Source organism: Panthera leo, chromosome D3, assembly GCF_018350215.1.
Source record: "Panthera leo isolate Ple1 chromosome D3, P.leo_Ple1_pat1.1, whole genome shotgun sequence".
In the NCBI taxonomy this organism is placed as follows: Eukaryota; Metazoa; Chordata; class Mammalia; order Carnivora; family Felidae; genus Panthera; species Panthera leo.
In genome coordinates this window covers 44,392,714-44,413,850 of record NC_056690.1, presented here as the reverse complement: position 1 = coordinate 44,413,850, position 21,137 = coordinate 44,392,714, and the positions used below count along the sequence as shown (strand labels likewise).

Genomic DNA, 21,137 nt, shown 5'->3' with positions numbered 1-21,137 from the left:
TGTTAATGAACACAGTAATGTTACAAATGTGTCTAAAGATGCTCTTGCTAGATTTATGAAAGTTAGATTCAATCCCAACCCCACTCATTAAATTATAAAATTATATAAAATGCACCAATATGTTTTTGGGCACTCCACCCCCAAAAGCAATGTCAAGGTAAAATTTTGGTGATTACAATCCAACTTGGCTTTTCATGTAGGAGAGAAAAGCCTACCTCATTTTGCAGCATGTTCAGTAGCAGAAATTCTGCACACAGCAGCCTGAAATCTTTTCATCATATAGATGATGTAAAAATTTTAAAAATAAACTAGCATATCCTTTTAATCCTAAAATTTCAAATTTTGGGTATTAAAAGTAGATTTTGATTTTCTTTTTATTTGATGCTGGAAAACATTTAAATATACTCAGCTCCCTGAAAAGCTATAATATTTTATTTTTGAATTTGTCAATAAAATATGCTTTTTCTTACACAACCGATTTTAAATACATTAAGTAGCAATTACTGAATGATAAAATGTAGACAATTTTTTCCCATATGCATGAATAATATCAAAGAGTATATTAACATACTGGTCTAAAATAAATACTTTCTACTTAAAATCAATTCTTTATCATATGCCATGTAGTGACAGAATTAGGTTTTAAATTACTAAAAAGTTCAAAAGACTATATATTAGTATAAAAGAAATTTGTGAGTCAAAGATTGGGTAACACTAATCTATTTAATATGTAAATGAGGACACTGGGGCCTATAAAGCTTAAGAAAATGGTCCAATTTTTAAAATATTCAGTAACTGGAGAAAGTGGGACTAAAACCCAAGTCTCCGGACTCCAAATTAGATGCTCCTTCATCCTCATTAACATCTCTGACTCATATAATGCTTCACCTTCCCTCAGTCTGATGTAGGACACTCTCCTATTACTTCTTCCTTGCCTTTTTTTGGAGTCCTATTACCCAACTTTCTAAGTTGAATCTTTGGTCTATTGGCACTCACCTACCTCATACTTGCTGATGAATCCTTAAAATTCATTATTTTTCTGATGAGTTCTCTTTTCTAAAAAAAGTTATTTATTTATTTTGAGAGAGACAGAGACAGTGCAAAGAAGGGCAGAGAGAGGGAGAATCCCGAGCAGGCTCCGTGCTGCCAGAGCATAGCCTGACGTGGGGCTGAAACCCATGAGGCCACAGGAACATAACCTGAGCCGAAACCAAGAGTCAGACACTTAACCAACTGAGCCACCGGGCACCCCTCTGATGAGATCTCTAAAAGCAATACATTGCAGCAAAAGGAGACCAAGGGGGAAAGTACAATTTTTGTTCTGGACTTAACAGAGATAAGAGTCAAGAGGACTTAGTGTGGAGAATATCTGAAGAAAGCAGGATTTTCTGTAGAAGAGAGATGATTTCAGAATGATTTCTGTGGCAAAAAAGGAGAACTACACAGTCCACTCAAATTAAGAAATACAAATAGTTTTTACTACAGCCTTTAGTATGAGGACACCTAGAGGTCAAAAGTAATAATTATTCAACAATGACTGGATCCTCGGAGAAGCATGTTTTCTAGTCTCCTCCCCACAAAAATTTTAAGGGATGCTCATAACAATAAAAAGAGAAAATGTCCTATTTTATGCTAAAAAAAAAAAAAAGCTGCAATGATGAGAGTATGTAAAAGGGGTACAGGAACCAACTGAAGGTGCTCCCAATGTCCAAAACCAGAACAATCTGAGCAGTGAGGTAAAGTAGTATTGACTTATAACTCAACATAAAATAAATATCCATGAGTACATAATAATATAAATAAATGAGTGAATAAATTAGTAAGTAGGCGGGGGAGACAAATCCCCATACAGAATTTTAAATAATTTATGTAAATACTCTGCCCTCGAGAAGGTGGAGCATAATTCCCTGTTCCTACAGTATAAGCTGAGCATAGTGACTTTCTCCCACAGTATGGCAAGTGGGGGAAAGAGTGGAGATCACACTACCTCGGCCAGATGATCTACGTCAACATCAACCCTCATAAATCATGTTGACAGAATGTACCCTTAATACAATATGATGAAAATGGCAATTTACCTTTATGATCTTTCTCCCCAAAACCCATAACCCCAGTCTAATCAGGAGAAAAATATCAAATTCCAGTAGAGGGTCACCTACAATATACCTCACCAATAATTCCTAAAACTGTCAGGGTCATCAGAAACAAGGAAAGTCTGAGAAACTGTACAGCCAAGAGAAGCCTAAAGAGATATAACAACTAACTCTATTTTAGTATCCTGAAGGGATTCTGGAAAAGAAAAGAGATATTAGGTAAAAACTAAGGAACCTAAATAAACTATGAACTTTAATTATTAAAATTAGTAATAATGTAAGATAATATTAGGAGAAACTGCAGGAATATATAGAAACTCTATACTATTGTCTCAATTTTTCTTTAAGTCTAAAACTGTTCTTAAAAAGTGAAGTCTATTTTTACAATGTCCAATTTTATCTTCTTGCCTTCATGTTACTCGCTAACACAAGCCACTCAGCCAATTTGATTAAGAGGAAAGAAAATAGGAGAGAAAGAGAAGGCAAGGCTGAGTCCAGCAACAGGGTAATCCAAGAAACAAATCAATTCAAGGCCAGAAATGGTGGCAACATCAAGAAAAAGTTCCTAAATTGAGTTTGTAATTATTCTGAGAATACACTCACCTGGCAAAGATTTGGCTTTTTGCTGTGACACCTTTTACCTGTCTTTTCTAAATCCTAATTTTGGGGGGGGGGGGTGGGATTCAGATCAGCTAATTATCTACAAAATATATTATGAGGGATCCCCAAGTAAGAAAAAACATTATGCAAAGAATAATATTTATTTTTTTAAGAATGAAAATAAGCTCTGTGTGTCTGTAAAGAAAAGAAGAGTGGGTAGCTAAAGAATCTATGAAATGTGATTATATTTGAAGGTCTGTAGGATCCAAAATATCTAGTGTAAGAGGTAGTTCTGGTCTCTAGAAATATGTCAGATTATTAATATAATAAAGACCAACTACTCAATCTCAATTAAAACCTCAAACAAAATGAAAAGAAACCTTATTACAACCCTGTAGTGTGATTTTGAATCACATCTGAACTCATCCTGAAAGAAAGACAGAATCTTTTTTTAGGGGCTTCTGGAAGACCTGGGGGAAGAGTGCCCTAAGGAAGGATCTATGCCTGTTTACTGTACGCAAGGAAGGAAAGATAAGTTATCGATGTTGGCACACAAATAACAAACTTGTCCCTAAATAGCTTCATTTTCTGAGAATAATACTGAAATGCTGCCTTAACCCCAAGACCTTTGCAGCAAATTATTTTAATTAAAAAAAAGGAATAATGGTAGAGGGCCCTTCTTTGTAAACTTCATCTGCATTTCCTTAAGAAAATAGCCAAGGTTTTCACTTCACAGAACCAGATTTGCATTCTCCAATTATCTCCAACTTGAAGGTTACAGAGTAATCTAAGCGGGGGGAGGGGAAAGTTTACTGAAACAGCTGTAAACACAAACTAAAGTAATCAAAGCAGTATTTGGAAGCCTCAAATTTGGTTGCCCTTCACCCCTTTAGACAATCAACTGCCTCCCAGCAGGGTGGGAACCTACACTATTCCAATAATTTACATAAGAAATTAGCAACCAAAATTTACATCTGAATGGTAACCCCCAGAAGCCCATCAGGTATTAAGTATCTGCTTATCTAAATTGCCTCTAAAAATAGCTTTACCTTCCTTTAAGTCTTAGGTAAATAGAGGATTTCCCATGAAGGGAAGGTGGTATGCTAAAACAAGTCCAGGCATTACATTGTCCTAATTCACTGTCATTTCTATAAGAAAAATTTCAGAACTGTTCTGTCTTCGGGTGAGAGGGTTCTTAGAACTACCCTAGAATGAGCCAAATTGAAAGAGCTATGGACAAACTTTAAACTATCAAATTATGAACTATGCTTTTTGTTTTTAATGGCCACCTTGAGGTGAATTAAAGGGGAAAAAATATGGACATGCAATTAATTCTAAGAAACCAAAGTAGCTGATGTAAGAATCTACGTCTATGACCTGTGTTTTCAGGTTGTCTTGGAATTTGAATTTATGCTTGGGTGCTATATTTGTTTTTCCCCCCAGAAAAACTGCATCTCCAAATCTTTTTCCTTCATATCTAAAATTAACTATTACCCTTCCCTTACACTTTACATAATCGCCTCATGGTAAGAGTAGTGTTCTCATGTTTTAAAGTTCAAGAAATAGTTGCTCTCTGTTAGATCACTGAGTTTGTATCTTGGTGAACACTAAACATACCTGATTGTTAGTAACACCAGTGTCAGCACCCCAAAAGGCAAACTAAAATATATTTAGAGCACAGGAAAAACAGGAGAGCCCCTCCTCCATTTTTGGTATAAAATTTGATATTTCAGAATTATCCCCTAAAGCTTTGACTCTCGTTCTATTTAATTCTTAAATATAACAAGATTCTCAATGACAAGCCAACAATATTTCAAGCACAATTTCAATATTTGGTTGCTAACTGTTAAGTATGACTTGACTGATAAATAAAAGGCACAAAAATGGATATAAAACAGCCAAGTGGAAACCTAACCCAGTCACTTGCTACACAACTATAGGTTTAAAGGCCTATCATACCAAGAATAATGAGTAAATTTGATGCATAGTATTAAGTCTGGGCAAAATAAATCAATCACATCTGGAAGCAAATTTATAAGAAATAGTGCAGATAGGATTAAGGATTTTGAGCTTTTTACAGCTTATCAAATTCTTGAAAGGAAGAAAAGGAAAGGAAAAGAAAAAGAAAAAAGAAAAGAGGGAGGGAGGGTAAAAGAGAAAGAGAAAAGAAAGTCAAGAAATAATAAAACTTCCAAGCAGTGCAAACTCATTTATCTGGATTTGCACATTTGAATCTTTAGTTTACCCCAAATTATTTACAATTCAAGCTGTGTAGGGAGAATGTCCTGAAATCTTACCCCTTTCCTCCTCACTCCTCACCCCTAGGATTTGCATGCATTGTAAACACCCCAGGTCCAAGTCAATCAGGGTATAAAAACTGCACTCTGGCTAATATGGATAAAGTAGAATCCACATACTAATTAGGTTGGGATTACCAGAAAATAGCACTGTAAATACTAAATGTAAGGAAGAGAGTATATTTTAAAGTTGTGACATCATCAAAACCATGAAATACTGAGAATGTTTTATATTAGGATTTCCTTTTTAAAGTGTGGTTAAAGCCGTGGTGGAAGAGGAGGTTGACAAAATAAATAAAATGGGATTATCAAAATATGTACATTTTTATCTTCTACAGATAACACTATACTGCATGAGTGTTCAGAATAAATGAAAAAGGTAAATATAAAACATCTGATATCTCTATTAATGTTTTTGAGGTTGGAACAGAAAGAAGTAGGAAGACAGGACACTTAAAAAGTACCTGAGATAGTAGCATTCTTGCAGGAAAAGCCCTGACTTGGGCCTAGGCTTGCTTTTGCCACATATCATCTCAGAGAAGTCATTCAACTGCTGTGAATCTTACTTTCTTCATCTATAAGATGAAGCAATAATACCTGTCTTTCTTATAGACACCTACTGTGAAGTCACAGAAGATAATGTCAGTGAGACCATAATCATTCCTCATTCCTTTCTGTAATTACTGGTTTCCAGCCTTCAGCACCACGTGTAATGATTGAAAACTAGCCAGACAATAAAGAGGAATTGGTAAAAGAAAGAAAAGAAAAGAAAAGAAAAGAAAAGAAAAGAAAAGAAAAGAAAAAGAAAAAAGAAAAGAAAAGAAAAGAAAAGAAAAGAAAAGAAAAGAAAAGAAAAGAAAAGAAAAGAAAAGAAAAGAAACCCACCATCTGTAGTGCAAGACCCTTCTGGGGCAGGTTTTTGTGAATAGGGAATTGGTGGGCTATTTGAATCAGACATTTCTTCATCATCTTCGTCATCTTCCATTTCATTAACTGTTAGATTGTTAGAAAAATCCAGGCTTCCATTTTGAGTGTAGCGGTGTACCAAATCTTTATCCAGATCCTCCACCTTGGGTTTTACATCTGGGTGAGCAAATAAATTACAGCTAATTTAATAAAAAGATGCTTATAGAAAAAATAACCAAAAGAAAAATTCATACTTCTGAAAGATATCAGAGGACAGGGAGACTAGCAATGTCTAATATTATATCAATTTATTTCAGAGGTCCCCAGATTTGGAATTTCCACTTCTTTTAAAAGAAATCTAGAAATGTGTGGGATTGAGAAACTTACCTGCAGATGAGAAAGGATGCTGGTCAGGGTCCAGGTACAGCTGGGAAAAAATTGGCCGTGGAACCACACTACTACATCTGAGAGAGGCTTCTATGGAGTTGTGGAGAGCTTCCTCAAATTGAGCAGATTTCAGTTGCCCAGCATATGAATTCCCCATGGTCTACACCACCCCCCCCAAAGAAAAAGAGGAAGAAAGGAGAAAATTTATATAATTAGAGGACTCTATGACTGCAAAGTACACATAGAGCTGATATAAACTATACCCATATATCTTGTTAAGATTCATATATGAACCCTACCTATATTTCCTAAGACAACCTGTTTTAAATTCTGTTACATAACTTTTGCTTTTTGTTTTCATAATCCAAATCCATTTCAAAAAGGCCCTTTAGAGGATCTTCTGAGAATCAAACAGTAATAAATGCTTTAAGTCAAGGTTCTCTGACCAGTAAATCAAGATTGACCTGTCAATCATGAAGCCTAACATGATGACATGAGGCCACTCCTCAAAACTAGTGGGCTACCATGATCCCATTCCAACTCTATCAGTGCTTTTAGAGTAAATATCTAGTTACTGCTCTCTCTACTAAGATCTTCTTACCCTGGCAGAATAGGGGGAAATTCTTCTCTTGGGGGGAAAAAAAAAAGAAGAAGACAGACAGAAAGCTTTGTGATACTATATTTGACAAATTCCTGAAAGCAAGATTTGAGCCTTTTAAACCCGAAGAAGTCATTTATGCATTATTAGTATTTATTTAAAAAAAACACACACAGTTTTTTTCCCTTAATCTGAATCACAATCTTATTTGAGACCCTCTAGGAATGTATAGAGTAAGAAGTTTGAAAGCCATGGCCTTTACTTCTCATAACCAATATTTGTATAGTTCTTGCTAGTTACAAAAATCTCCATGAATATCAATAATAACTACAATTCTTTGAGTGCTAACTACTGGCTATACCAACAATTCTCAAAGTATGTTCTGAGGTCACCAAGACCCTTTCTGGGGCCTATGAGATCAAAACTCCTTTCAAACTTATTACTAAGATAGTATTTGCCTTTTTTACTCTCATACGTGTACAGTAGTATTTTACAGAGGCTGCATGATGTGTAATATTGCAACAGGTTTAATTAGAAGCAGATAGATCACTTTTCTCACTAACTTTCTTTTGGAAAATATAGTTATTTTCCCCAAAATGTTATATATGTTGACATATAATGTGTTATTATTTTAACTTTTAAAGTTAATATATATTTTAAACATTTCTTACTCTTAGTTTCTAATAAATATAGTCTACATAAACAAAACTCAATTTTGATTCTGGATCAAAAATGTGAGAGCTGTGGAGCTAGACAGTACCCTAAATATTTTATAAAAATTATTTTATTTAGGGCACCTGGGTGGCTCAGTTGATTAAGACTCCCGACTCTTGGTTTCAGCTCAGGTCATGATCCGTGGTTCTTGGGTTTGAGCCCCGCATCGGGCTCCATGCTGGCAGTGTGGAGCGTGCCTGGGATTCTCTCTCTAACCCTCTCCCTCTCTGCCCTTCCCCAGCTTGTGCTCTCACATGCACTCTCTCTCTCTCTGTCTCTCAAAATAAATAAATAAACTTCAAAAATATATTTTATTTAATCCTTAGTATTCAGAAGTAGGTTGGACTTGTCTCACTTCATCAATGAAACAATTGGGGCTTGGAGAAGCCAAGTGACTTGCCTCCTATCACCCAGTTGGTAAAGGTCAGAACCAGAACTCAGTATCTAGCTGTGTGAGGATAAATCCTATACTCCTACAGTATAGGCTCAATTTGGATAAATCTCATTTCAAGAAAGGCAGTTTGAAAATATCATAGCCCCACTTATCCCATCAAAGAGAGGGACAGATACTAAATTTCATCTGGAAAGCCAACTGTGATGGACTCTCTGAAGGGAGTCCCTAGAGGACTCATTGAGAAGGACCCTAAGCATGCATCTATCTGGGCTCAGCAGGAAAAGGAAGCCAAGATCCAGTCACTCCTAAGCAGGGAAGGGATAATGCATACAACCTTACTATCAGGCTTCCCAGAGTTATATTCATGAGCTCCAAAGGATTTTGGTGGCTATGAGCTGCTGAGCTGCCTCTATATAGCAAAGAAGGCTGTTTACATGATTCTGGGTAGCAATGAGTAGTATTCAGAGATTTCCATCAGAGTGGCTGCGTTTAGTAAAGCTTTGTTGGAGATTCTTATGATTTGGAGGAAAAGCTGGAATTATATTTTAGCAACCTTTCTCAAAATAGGTAATAAGAAACTAAATACCATGGATTTAAATTAGTAAGTTCCTCTTTACAAGTAAAAGAAATTTTATAACTATATGAGGTGATGGATATCAACTAAACTTATATGTAGTAATCACTTTGCAAGATATACCTATATCAAATCATCATATTGTACACCTAAAACTTATACAATGTTATATGTCACTTTTATCTCAGTAAAACTAGAAAAAATAAACTAGATTTCTTCAATTATTAGGTTCCTTTCTTTCAAAAAGTACATACCCAAAAGTATATGTATGATACTCAATTAAAAGTTGTAAGTAGAAGCAAATCAACAAACTCTGTCAAATAAAGTTTTCCTGAAACACCAAGTTTTTGTCCAACCTTATAAGACTCTCCATTAGGACAACTATAAACATTTAAATTTTCTAAAGCTCAAGACCACACATGATCAAAATAGGGTGAGTTTGCAGGAGAAATAGGTTGTGTTACCATTTAATGCATCTAAGTCAAAATTCAATAGCCATTTCACCTTTTTTTTTCTTTTTGCCGAAGGGAGAAAACTACCAGCACAGTCAACCATGGGATTTCTTAACCATAGAAAACAATGGAATAACTTCAAAGGTGGACCTTTCTCCAGAGCACCAAATGCCTGGAAATCTTGCCTCTTTTTAACTATTACCTGCTTAACAAATTATCTTCCTTTTATCATTGAAAACTATATTCTCTAAGAGATTTTTTTAGTTTAATAAAGAAATGCCAATTGTACATGAAGTACTACATAATCTCAATCTCTTTGATTTATAGTTTAAGGAGCAATATAACAAATATGTATATGTAGGGCAAATAAATATTGTGCTGAATAAAAATATTAAATCAGCATAAAAATGGATAATCATGTTTCACCATCATAAAGGATACACATAATGCTATAAGAACATTAGCAATACTCAAGATGACAAAGGGAAGTACCCAGGAAACAGTTGGAAGAGTAAAAGGAAGAGACTGATTATTTCAAATGAAAACATAACTGGACATTTTAAAAATGATAATGATAATATGAAGAATTATAAAACTGACCCCAGACTTTTTTAGTGCGGAGTACAGAGTTCTTCCCTTTACGGTTCAAGTTCAATGCTACCCAATTTCCAGTTCAATGCTATCAAAAGAAGGGTAGAGTTCAAGGAAGCCTTTTTAGTGTAATGTATTCTTAATATCATATGCTATAAGGGGCACCTGGGTGGCTCAGTCAGTTGAGCGTCTGATTTCGGCTCAGGTCATGATCTTATAGTTCCTGAGGTGGAGCCCCACATTGGGCTTACTGCTGTCAGCATGGAGCCTGCTTTGGATCCTCTGTTCCTCATTCTCTCTGCCCCTCCCCTGCTCGCTCTTTCTCTCTCCCAAAATAAACATTTAAAAATAAAAAAATATATCATATGCTATATGATGTAGGGTCACTGGGGGCACTTGGGTGGCTCAGTCCGTTAAGTATCTGACTTAGGCTAAGGTCATGATCTTGCAGTTTATGAGTTCGAGCCCTGCCTCAGGCTCTGTACGGACAGTTCAGAGCCTGGAACCTACTTCAAATCCTCTGTCCCTCTCTCTCTCTGCCCCTCCCCTGCTTGCTCTTTCTCTTTCTCAAAAATAAACAATTAAAAAAATGTTTAATATCATATGCTATAATATTTAGGGTGACTGGGGGCACCTGGATGGCTCAGTTGGTTGAGTGTCTGACTTCAGCTTAGGTCATGAGCTCACAGCTCGTGAGTTGGAGCCCCGTGTCGGGCTCTGTGCTGACAGCTCAGAGCCTGGAGCCTGCTTTGGGTTCTGTGTCTCCCTCTCTCTGTGTCCCTCCCCACTCACACTCTCTCTCTCTCTCTCAAAAAAATAAATAAAAACATTAAAAAAATTAAAAAGATATTTAGGGTCACTGAAATTGTTGGCATTATCTACCTAGACTACTGGCCTTCCTTTTCTCTGAATCTCAAAGAGCCCCCAGTGCTTGAGATGGCATAACATACACTAAAAGTCAGTGTATAATAATTGTGATAGGCACTTCACACATAAAGTTAACATTTGAAAAATAAGACTATGTATTTTGAAGTCTTATCTGATGCTTTAATTGTAAGAAGTGTTTGGGAAGCAACCGAAAGGAACATTTCGTCCTGCGTCTTCTGTACTTGATAACTTCTATAAAAGTAATTACTACATTAATAATACAGTAACTATTAACCATGAAACATTTGACAAAAGGGAAATAAAAACATTGCAGATCAAGAAGTGGTTTCCCTCAAATTGTATTGCTTCTCCTTTCCATTTTCAATAGAAAAAGGAGAATTGGGGAAAGGCCATGGAGCCATTAGCAGGTACCAGTTTCCCAGGCTACTCTTTTCCTTACTTCTCCAGTCCCTATTCCTAAAACCTCCAGTGAATGAAGCTGCCTGTTCTATGCCAGCCCTTTTATCTTTCTGTAGAAAAGGGAAAAGGCTAGAGCAGAAAGGCACCAAACCACAATGGTGTGGTGGTTTGTACTTGATCCCACTTGCATTTTGAGCAATTAATTAGTGGTGCAGAAAGAGCCCATATTGTATACCATCTCTTTCTTAGAGATTTCTGTAGTGTCACAAGAGTATCTATTAGCATCTCAGCGTCTGTAGTCCTTAATGTCAGCCAGATATATAAAATATACATATATATGTAGAAATTGCAAGTTTGCTTTCTTCTTGTATGTTGTACAACTCATTCTGAAAAGTAGTTCTACATTATCTGACCTGAAGTTGGATTTATTAGGTAATTGTGGTAATATTAGGTAATTGTGTTTCATGGTTAATAGTTACTGTATTATTAATGTAGTAATTACTTTTATAGAAGTTATCAAGTACAGAAGACACAGGATGAAAATGTTCCTTTCAGTTGCTTCCCAAACACTTCTTACAATTAAAGCATCAGATAAGACTTCAGAATACATAGTCTTATTTTTCAAATGTTAACTTTATGTGTGAAGTGCCTATTACAATGGTAGGCATCTAACAGGCAGATGATATAATAATAGTTGTTGCTGTCATTATTAATATTACTGGTGGTGGTGGTCCTTGCTGTCATTGTTAAGAAAAGTGAAAGGAAACATTCTACTTTGGACAATTACAATACTGGTAACATGGAGAACTTACTAATTGCCAGATAATACTCTATTGCCTCCTTTTAAGAGAATTGAGGCCTAGGAAAGTTAAGGAATTTGCCCAAGGACAAATAAAAGGAGATGGCAAAGATAGGAGTAGGATCTAGTCAGTTTGGCTACACAACAGCTCTGTTAGGCTATCTTAATCACTTAGACCATTAAGCTGTTTAACCACCTACTATAATGATCTAATTGGGTAAATAGGTATTCTATAAAGTATTACTAAATTACCAAAACAAAACAAAACACCCACAAAAACACAAAACAGAACAACCCAAGGAAGAATTTTTTTGTTTGCTGATTTGTCCTTGTCTGTATATGTCACAGTGGCAAGAAGACAAGGCTGAAAAAAGAGTTTTAGCATAAGATATGGGGCTAATAGGCACAAAGCCGAGCAATAATTTTAAAAAGTCAAAACAAAATAAAACCAGGGCACCTGGGTGGCTAAGTTGGTTAAGCGTCTGGCTTTGGCTCAGGGCATGATCTCACAGTTCATAGGTTCGAGCCCCACGTTGGGCTCTGTGCTGATAGCTCAGAGCCTGAAGCCTGCTTCGGATTCTGTGTCTCCCTCTCTCTCTGCCCCTTCACCACTCACACTCTGTCTCTCTGTTTCTCAAAAATGAGTAACATTAAAAAAAATTTTAAAGCAAAATAAAACTATCCCTCCCCTGAATAAAAAGACCCAAACCTCCCTGTATTAGATGAAAGGGAAAGATAAACAAAGGGTAAATTATTTAACAAAGAATAAATACACACATATAAGGAAGGAAGCATAGGCCCGCCCTTGGACTCCAAAGTATCTGATGCATGGGTTGCGTGTCCCCTGATTTTGAGAACTCTCTTGTCCATACCCTTTTTCTTCCCATTTCTTCCAATTTTGGAAGACTCAGTCATGTTTCATTAATCCATTATGTGTCAAGTCTAGAAATCAAAAACATTCTTATCAACTCCTTAAAATATTAGGAATATTTATATAACTTATTTTTCTCCAATATTTCCCCCTGTCTAAAAAAGTTTCTTCTTCTATTAAGGACAAGAAAAAGTTTCCTAAAACTCAAATGATAAAAAGAAAGAAGGAACCTGAGAGTATATCTTCCTTGACTTTCTTCTCAAATCAGTTTTTTAAAAAGTACTAGATTTGAGATATGGTCCAATATATTACTTTTGAAAAAGTAACACAATAATTTCTATTACCCTCTTCCATCTGAAGCAGACCACTTAATCCAGGTAGGTAGAAGAAAAAAAAATCTGACCTTAATAATATGATATGAATTTACTGGAAATTTTATAAACACAACTTTTCTTGTGTTTATAAAAACACAAAAACCTGGGAAGTACACACAATAATCTATTAGTAATGTTTATCTATTGATACTGTGTGGTTTTTAAACTGTCTTTTTTGGGGGGCACCTGCCTGGTTCAATCAGTTGAGCATGTGACTCTTGATCTCAGCGTCCTGAGTTTGAGCCCCTCGTTAAGCAGAGCCTACTTAAAACAAACAAAAAAACAACAACAACAAACAAAAAAACCTATCTTTTTTGTCTTATTAATATCTTCTAATTTTTAAAGTAATTAACAGTATTATAGCATAATATAATAAAGGAAAAGGAAAATATCATATAGCAAGTGAGCTAATCCCAACTCTATGACTATCCTTGAACACAAGCAGTTTAAAACAGGCTTATTACTTAATAGCTGGGTTTGCAAAGTGAACACTCTTCACCTTTTCCTGGTGCTTCAAGATTCCAGGGAAAATCCACATCATTCCAGCACTTAGACTGAGAACCTCTCATCAAGATTTGGAGTTTCCACTACTACTTTCTATCATAATTACTCCAAACTATTTCCCCCCAGTTTTGATATACTGGTATTGGCCCAACCATCTCCCTCAACAAGTTCCTCTTTTGACCACGAATAAATATTTTCAAGGTACTACACTTGGCTGTTTATAAAAGCTGACTTTTAATACCAATTATGTGGAGAAGATAAACATTAACTTTAAAATGTATGGGGATGGGCACCTGGGTGGCTAGGTCAGTTAAGCATCAGACTCTTGATCTTGGCTCAGGTCATGATCTCACAGTTCGTGGGATTGAGCCCCACATCAGAGACTGCTTGGGATTCTCTCTCTCTCTCTCTCTCTCTCTCTCTCTCTGTGCCCCTCCCCTCCTTGCTCTCTATCTCCCTCTCTCTCAAAATAAATAAATAAACATTAAAAAAATAAAATGTATGGGGGAAAAGGATCATTACAGTTAATGACAAGAAAGAACAAGAAAAACACTGATTTAAAAAAAATCATGTACATGCTAAAAGAAAATCTAAGATACTACTTCAGGGTTAATCTAATTTTAACAGCAAGATAGTCTATGCGAAAGGTCGATGGGTATATATATTTTTAAACTAATAATTTATTTAAAAAACTAATAATTTATTTAAAAAATATTTTAGATTTGTATTTCCAAGAATTGTCTACTGAAGTCTGAGAAGCAATGACAATTCAATAACAATAAGCACTTCCTAGTACCCTGATTGTGGTTTTCTACTACCATTCCCCACTGAAAAGCATCAAAGCTCCTTGAAGTTATAGCCAATTCCAGGTCTGAGGCAGGAAATACACAAGAGGAGCCTTGAACAAAGAGCAAAGAAGCTATTGAGGGGTGATGGATCATGTCAAAAGACATGAGTCAATATGAAATGTCCCCATAGACCAAAGACTAGAGAAATTGAACACAAAAGAGAACTAATTCAATGGAGTGAAGCATATTTAAAATATGAAAATTCACAAATTAATTTTTGCTACTCAAGGTGAAGAAGAGAGCTCTGCTTGGGGAAAAATAACAACAACAATACAACCCAAATAAATCATCTAAGTGAATGCTGCAAAAAGGAAAAGGAAAGAAGGAAATACTTATTCTGCTCTTTCTGTACTTCAGAGTAACCAAATTGTCCTGGTTATTGAGAGTTTTAATATTTTTAATGAAGAATTTCAGCTAATAAATGTGGAAAGAATGACAGAATTATAAAATTACCAGTTTGCAACCCTTGATGCAAAATTCATTTACTCAATGATAATGAGGGAACTCTATAATAGAGGGGTCAGGCTGACATCTCCTGAGCTCACTGCTCAAGTTTAGCATCACTAATAGTCAAGCCATGAGACGCCATGAGCCTCCCTATAAGAGAGAAAAGGAAGCACACACACTGTAGAAAGTACTTCTGCCAATGGGTGTAGTGAATATAGTCAAACCCCTATAGCTAACTTCCATTTATAGGATGAAGGAACAAGAAACCACATGGAAACAAGCAAACTCAGAACGAGGGACAGGTGGACAGAACAATTTATTTTTTGCAACAACCTAAGCTTATCTAGTTTATAAATGATAGAACTAGGATTCAAATTTAGACTAAAAACCCCGTGTTTTTTCCCCCACTAAAACATGCTATTGGACATAGAAAAAAGGTGAGCATAAAAATGATACATTCTGTTTGTGGTGTGTGTGTATAGTTGGTTTTAGTTTGAGGTTTTTGCTTTTAAGGCCCAATTTATTGACTGCGTGCCAGACATAGTACTAAAAAGACAACTTCATGTAACTTGTCAGTTTTGTTACCTTTTTACTTTATAGATGTTGTCACCCCCTCTCCAAACTTTAACAGTTATCCACGCAGCCAGGCAACATTTATAGAAATCCTACAAGTGAAGTGGGTAAGCACATAGGCTGTAGAGTCAGATGACCTTAATTCAAATCCCACTCCCACTACCTCTATGATATTGGACAAGTTACTTGGTCATTTATTAAGAAATTTTACAGCCACATATATAAATTATTACTGTCCCTCACAGTTCTCAGATTCTTTGACTTTGTATAAGAAAACTACTGGTAGGGGCACCTCGGTGGCTCAATTGATTGAGCATTCGACTTTAGCTCAGGCCATGATCTCCCAGTTTGCAGGTTTGAGCTCCATGTAGGGGTCTGTACTGACAGCGTAGAGCCTGCTTGGGATATTTTTTCTCCCTCTCTCTCTGTGCCTTCCCTGCTTGCATGTTGTGCTCGCTCGCTCTCTCTCTCTCTCAGAATAAATAAATAAACATTAAAAAATAAAAGAAAATTACTCATAATGATGAATCACTAAATTCTACTCCTGAAACCGATATTACACTATATATTAACTAGAATTTAATTTTTTTGTTTATTATTTTGAGAGAGAGAGTGTGAGAGAAAGGGGGGAGGGGCAGAGAGAGAGAGAGAGAGGGAGACACAGAATCCGAAGCAGGCTCCAGACTCTGAGCTGTCAGCACAGAGCCCAACGTGGGGCTCCAACTCATGAACCGTGAGATCATGGCTTGAGCTGAAGTTGGCTGCTCAACTGACTGAGCCATCCAGGCACCCCTAATTAACTAGAATTTAAATAAAAACTTGAAACATAAAAAAAAAAGAACATTACTTGTTATATAGCATTGCTGTTCACATACCTTTTCTCTATTAAAAATATTTGCTGATGATAGTGATAATGACAAGGAAATCAAACATGGTTCTTGCAAGCTCTCACAATCTATATATAATCCAAAACTAAAAGCAAGCATATATTCACATTTCTCTTTTGTCTGTTTTTGCATTTCATTTAGTCTTTGAAATTGACATTTGTTGCTCTTGATTATAATTAGTTGGGTCTAGTGTCTGTCTGACTCCCCCATTAGACTGTGAGTTCTTAGGGGAAATATTTTGTTTAAAATTAGAATGAGTAAAAAAACAAACAAACAAAAAAACAAAGAATACATTGAGCTTTTTGTGTGTCTAATCTAATTATACATTAAATGAGTTTAAAGAGATATTATTGCTTCCCAAGCACATTTCAAAAAAGCACAAAGCTAACCATGCATTCAAAACAAAAGTGTTTTATTTCATTTTTATTCATCCTCTTTGCTGAAAACTTTGGAAAATGCAGATAGATTAAAAGATGAAATTTCCAACCATTTTAAACAGTTCTGTACATTTAAATCTAGATCAATCTCTTTTGACAGTTTCTGAAGCCAAAAGTATTTTAGGTACTGAAATAAAAACCCAGCCCTAGTAACTTTATTTTAAAATTAACCATTTTACCAATATACTTATGGATATGAAATATGTCTTAAATTGTTATGGAAATAATTACTGTAATATGCCAACTAATTTCACAATTATTAAAAAGTGTCATAATTAAAAGATAAAGTATGATGCTATTTTTTTCTTTGTAACAAAGAGTCACATGTTACTACTAGAAATCTTTACTTTCTTCCTTGAAATACCAGAAATTCTTCTGTAAAATAAACACATCTCATGGAGACTCTCTGGAACTAGTATAATTACCAGGGGCAATCCCTGTGTAAGATCAAAGAAGCAAAACAATAATAGGCAATGTGTGACCTCTACCATGTCACCAGAGACCAATTTTTCAACAGGGAGAAGAGTCAATAATCCAGAACAGAAAACATTAAATAACGAGAAATGCTTCCAAAGTGTGGTTTACCGCATCCATCAAGGCTGCCACACTCAGAGAGTTCAGTCTCTATGGTTTCAGAGAACAAACTTGTGTGGATTTATCACACCAATTATTCAAATCTACATAAAACACCAGAGGCAAAAACCAATTTCTCAAATGCAGGGTAGAATTTCAAAAGATACCACAATAATTTTCCAAATTTCACTGGATGCGTTAAAAAGTATAATGGGAACAGTACAGATGACTAAATCTTTTTCATATAACATTGACCTAATTTCTCTTATTTCCAATCGCCACTTATTTTTCCCAAGAAGTTGTCTACAAAGTGGGCTATAAACATTAACCAGATAAATATAATCAGTAATAATACATTGAAGACTTCTGCAGGTTTTTGTTTTGTTTTGTTTTGGTAATACTAGGTCCCTGGATCCAGAAATAGGGCTTGCTTTGGTCTCTTTTGTAATGTATTGAGATGGCCAATAAGAATTATAAGGGTGCAAAGTAGGGTAATCCCACTCATGGTAATTACAGTACAACAGAAGTACATTTAAAATTGACTTCTAAAAAGCACCACACAGAAAATTGGGCCTCTTTAGAATCAGCAAAATTTGATTGTTTTTAGATATGACCACCAAACAGCTATGTTCTTTCAAAATTAGATGTGACTTAGGGACTGAACAAATATATCTGAATTTAATTTCCAAAACACCCATTCTGCTGCTAATTCATAGAGTAGTAAAAAGACTTAGCTTAGAAGAGACAGTGCTGGAAATTCAAAGCAACTGTGAACATTGTGTTCTTATATGGATTTGTTAACTCCTGCTACCTTCATCTTTCCACTCTGTCATCTGCCCATCTTTCCACCTTCTTATCTTATTAACATTGCTAATTGTATTTGTCAGTTTTGCCACAATTTCAATGCTACTTAAACAGCTGTGGGTTTTCTCTAGGCAATTATCAGTCACTACACTTAGGTTTCTAAATTAGTTGTTGAAAGGCACTTTAACCTTGAGAAAATAGACACTTAACACACTAAGCCTTACATTTATGTATATGTTGCTCCAAAACGAGTAATCGTTAAAAGAAATTGAAAAAAAAAATCACAAATATTGTAAACTCACAAATTAGTAAGCAAATGCTTAACAAAGCCTGTTATATACTACTCATCATTTAATCTTTCTCTTACTATATATATAGTAACATATACTCTCTATGTGTTTGTACATGTATATAGCATATCAACTGGAACATCCAAATACTGCCAAATTCCTCTAACAGTCCCCTTTTACTACCTGCCAGGTGGCCAAGACCTTTCAAAGGTACCCATAATCATGGAAATGGTATCTTGAGGTCCTGGGCTCTGGTAAGGAGAACTCTCACAACATGCAGATTCCGCCCCCCAGCCCCCACTTTCCCATTTCCCTTCTAAGAGAAAAATCCTTTACTATATTTCTTTTCCCATTCTCTATTCTTGACTCTGACATTGATTTTCTTCTTACTACTAAAATGGACAAGAAACACATTCAGGGAGAAACACAGGTTTATGGTTATTCATCAACTGATACCCACTTCTATGAAATACAACTAAATTTTTAAAACATCTTCTGTAATCTAGAAACATATTTCATGTGTCATTTATTTTCTTTATACATTAAAATAAATTCTAAGGAAACTTTTTAGAGTTCACACGTCTTGGTGTTGTTAAAGGTATATAATATCCTGTTTATAGATCAGTCAAAATCTTGTTAGAATAATTTTTAAATTAATGTAGGCTCCACCTTACCCGTCTCCCTCCCACCCACCCACCCCCCCCAACACTTTCAGCTCCGAGGAAAGAAAAGGGTGGTAATTCAACAGTGCAAAATTCTTCACTGAGAGACAAACATGAAAATGATAAACATTTTGGAAAGTGAAGTACACTTCAAACCCTCACTGTTCTTTCAGACCTATATTGACTCTTATACTAGTTGCCAACATTTGGTAAGGATTATCCTACCATTAGACAAAAGCAAGCATTCCTTAGATAAATCAGGAGTTTTTGCCATGAGACTCATAAAACCTTTTCACAACACAGATTTTCAAGAGAATCCTTTAGGGTTTTAGGAGGCTGCTCCTTTTACTGAGTAACAAAATACACCCCGTGGTGTCTCACTGACCCCACTCAGCTGTCCTTTGACCTCTTCAATTGTTGAAGCCTAACTCCAGGCCCACAGAATTTGCCTCCCATATCAAACAGGGGATGTTGCTAACTCCTAGCACCTGGTGTAACAAAACGCAACCGTTCTCCACTCTTCTGTCTCCTCTGCTCCTTCTCTGATCATTTTCCAGATGTTCCAGGCCCAAATGTTAAGCCAACACTAGGTTCCAGGGTCTGCGTGGTCACGAAGGCACAAACAGGGACCACGCTGAAGTGGCAATGACCCTCTTGTTCTTTTTGGCCTCAAAAGGATTCAGCACGAGGAAAAAATCTTTGCCCTTTCTTGGAAATGCCCGGCTACTCAAACACATTGTGACGTATGAAAGGAAAGACAGTCTTGGGCTATACCCTGATAGATAAGAGTTCCTTAAACAGCATCCCTAAATCCTTAATTCCAAGCCAACTTTTAATTTTCTTTGATGTAGGGAGAAAAAAAAACAGTATTGCCTTTTCCTTTTCTAAATTAAAAGCCTCCTAAAAATAGGGGGAAAAAACCTTTTAAAACATATATCTCAGGATAGTGTTATATGACAATTTTTATACGGTCACTACATACGGTTTGGGTTTTTCTGCAGATGCCAATAATCTAGATGTCTCTCTTATTAGACAACTTAAAAAAATAAAAACCACAGTTAGCAAAAAGGAATCAAAAACTGAATTCTTATATTAATTTAGGTATACAGGAAATACAACACAAAGGCTGTTGTCAGAAAAAAATAATTATCCAGCAATACTGAGTAAGCAAAAGCTTATTGCTGAATAAGGTTTTTTGCCCCCTTTTTTTGTGTGTGTGGAGAGGATGGGGGAGGGGAGAGGAAAGCAGAGGGGAGGAAATGGAAGAAGAGCTCATAGAAAATATCTCCTTAATCAGTTGAAGAACCAAATATAGTAACTTTATTTAAATTCTAAATATAGCTTCCTAAAACAAATTTGATCTTGAAAAATTTGGGGGGATACTATAATTGTACAATACCTTGGTTTATTTATTAACATTTTTGAATCACGGTCATGATTGAGTTGGGCTGTCAATACTTCAGGGAGCCTGTTGTCTAGATTTTACTTGTTTAAAGCTTTTTTGCACCTGTAAAAACATAAAAAAAATAAAAATATGTACGTAAAGATATGAATTAATTTCCAAATTCATTACATTCCAGAAGAAAATTATTTAAATATTTACAATTCTACAAAAATTACAATTAGAAATGAATTATCAAAGTCTCATGTAACTCCATATACCTCATAAGTGGCAAATACAGATGTTCCTCCATCTTAAATATTCCCAAATAATCATTCCTAATTACATACACTCAAAAATAATTTCTCTTGTTCTTAATATTTCCCCCTCTTCATCCTACTAAATTGAATAAATCCGTCAAGTCTGCATTTTCGACAAGTGTTACCACATGCTAAAAGCCCCACAGACTATTTTTATTTTTAGGAATGAAAATAATGAAAGGCAGTTTTCATATTCTAGGGAGTTTGAATTTCATAATCTCTGATTCTCGGCCAAAATTTATCTCCTCAAAGAACTAGCAAAAATTGAAGACATAACTCATATTGCTTAAAATAATTTTTCTACTTTTTGAAACTAATGCTTTAATAATCTCTGAGAAAGAGAGACTGCAAGAAGAAAAAGAGCTACTGTTTTCTACCCTTTTGAGTAGTGTATTTCTAGAAGTAACTAAATAATTATAATTACATATAACTGGTTGAAAATTATAGGGTACATATTATTCTCTCCTTTAAGTA

At 35.4% G+C, this 21,137-nt stretch overlaps 1 protein-coding gene across 7 annotated transcripts in view; it reads right to left on the bottom strand.

Moving 5' to 3' along the window:
• The window catches only part of GREB1L (GREB1 like retinoic acid receptor coactivator), a 174,567-nt gene that overhangs the window by 134,458 nt on the left and 18,972 nt on the right, over nucleotides 1-21,137 (bottom strand). For 5 of the 7 annotated variants that reach the window (XR_006195366.1, XM_042911022.1, XM_042911025.1 and 2 more), the window contains 3 exons: nucleotides 20,362-20,469; nucleotides 6,284-6,443; nucleotides 5,876-6,073 (listed from right to left, as the gene is read on the bottom strand). Coding sequence is in view for 4 of the 7 variants with exons in the window: in XM_042911022.1 (XP_042766956.1) it covers nucleotides 5,876-6,073; nucleotides 6,284-6,440 (355 nt within the window). In the remaining 3 variants the exon portion in view is untranslated. Of the gene's footprint in view, nucleotides 1-5,454; nucleotides 5,541-5,875; nucleotides 6,074-6,283; nucleotides 6,444-20,361; nucleotides 20,470-21,137 lie in introns of those variants that run through there. The other 2 variants (XM_042911026.1, XM_042911027.1) reach the window with 2 other exon arrangements.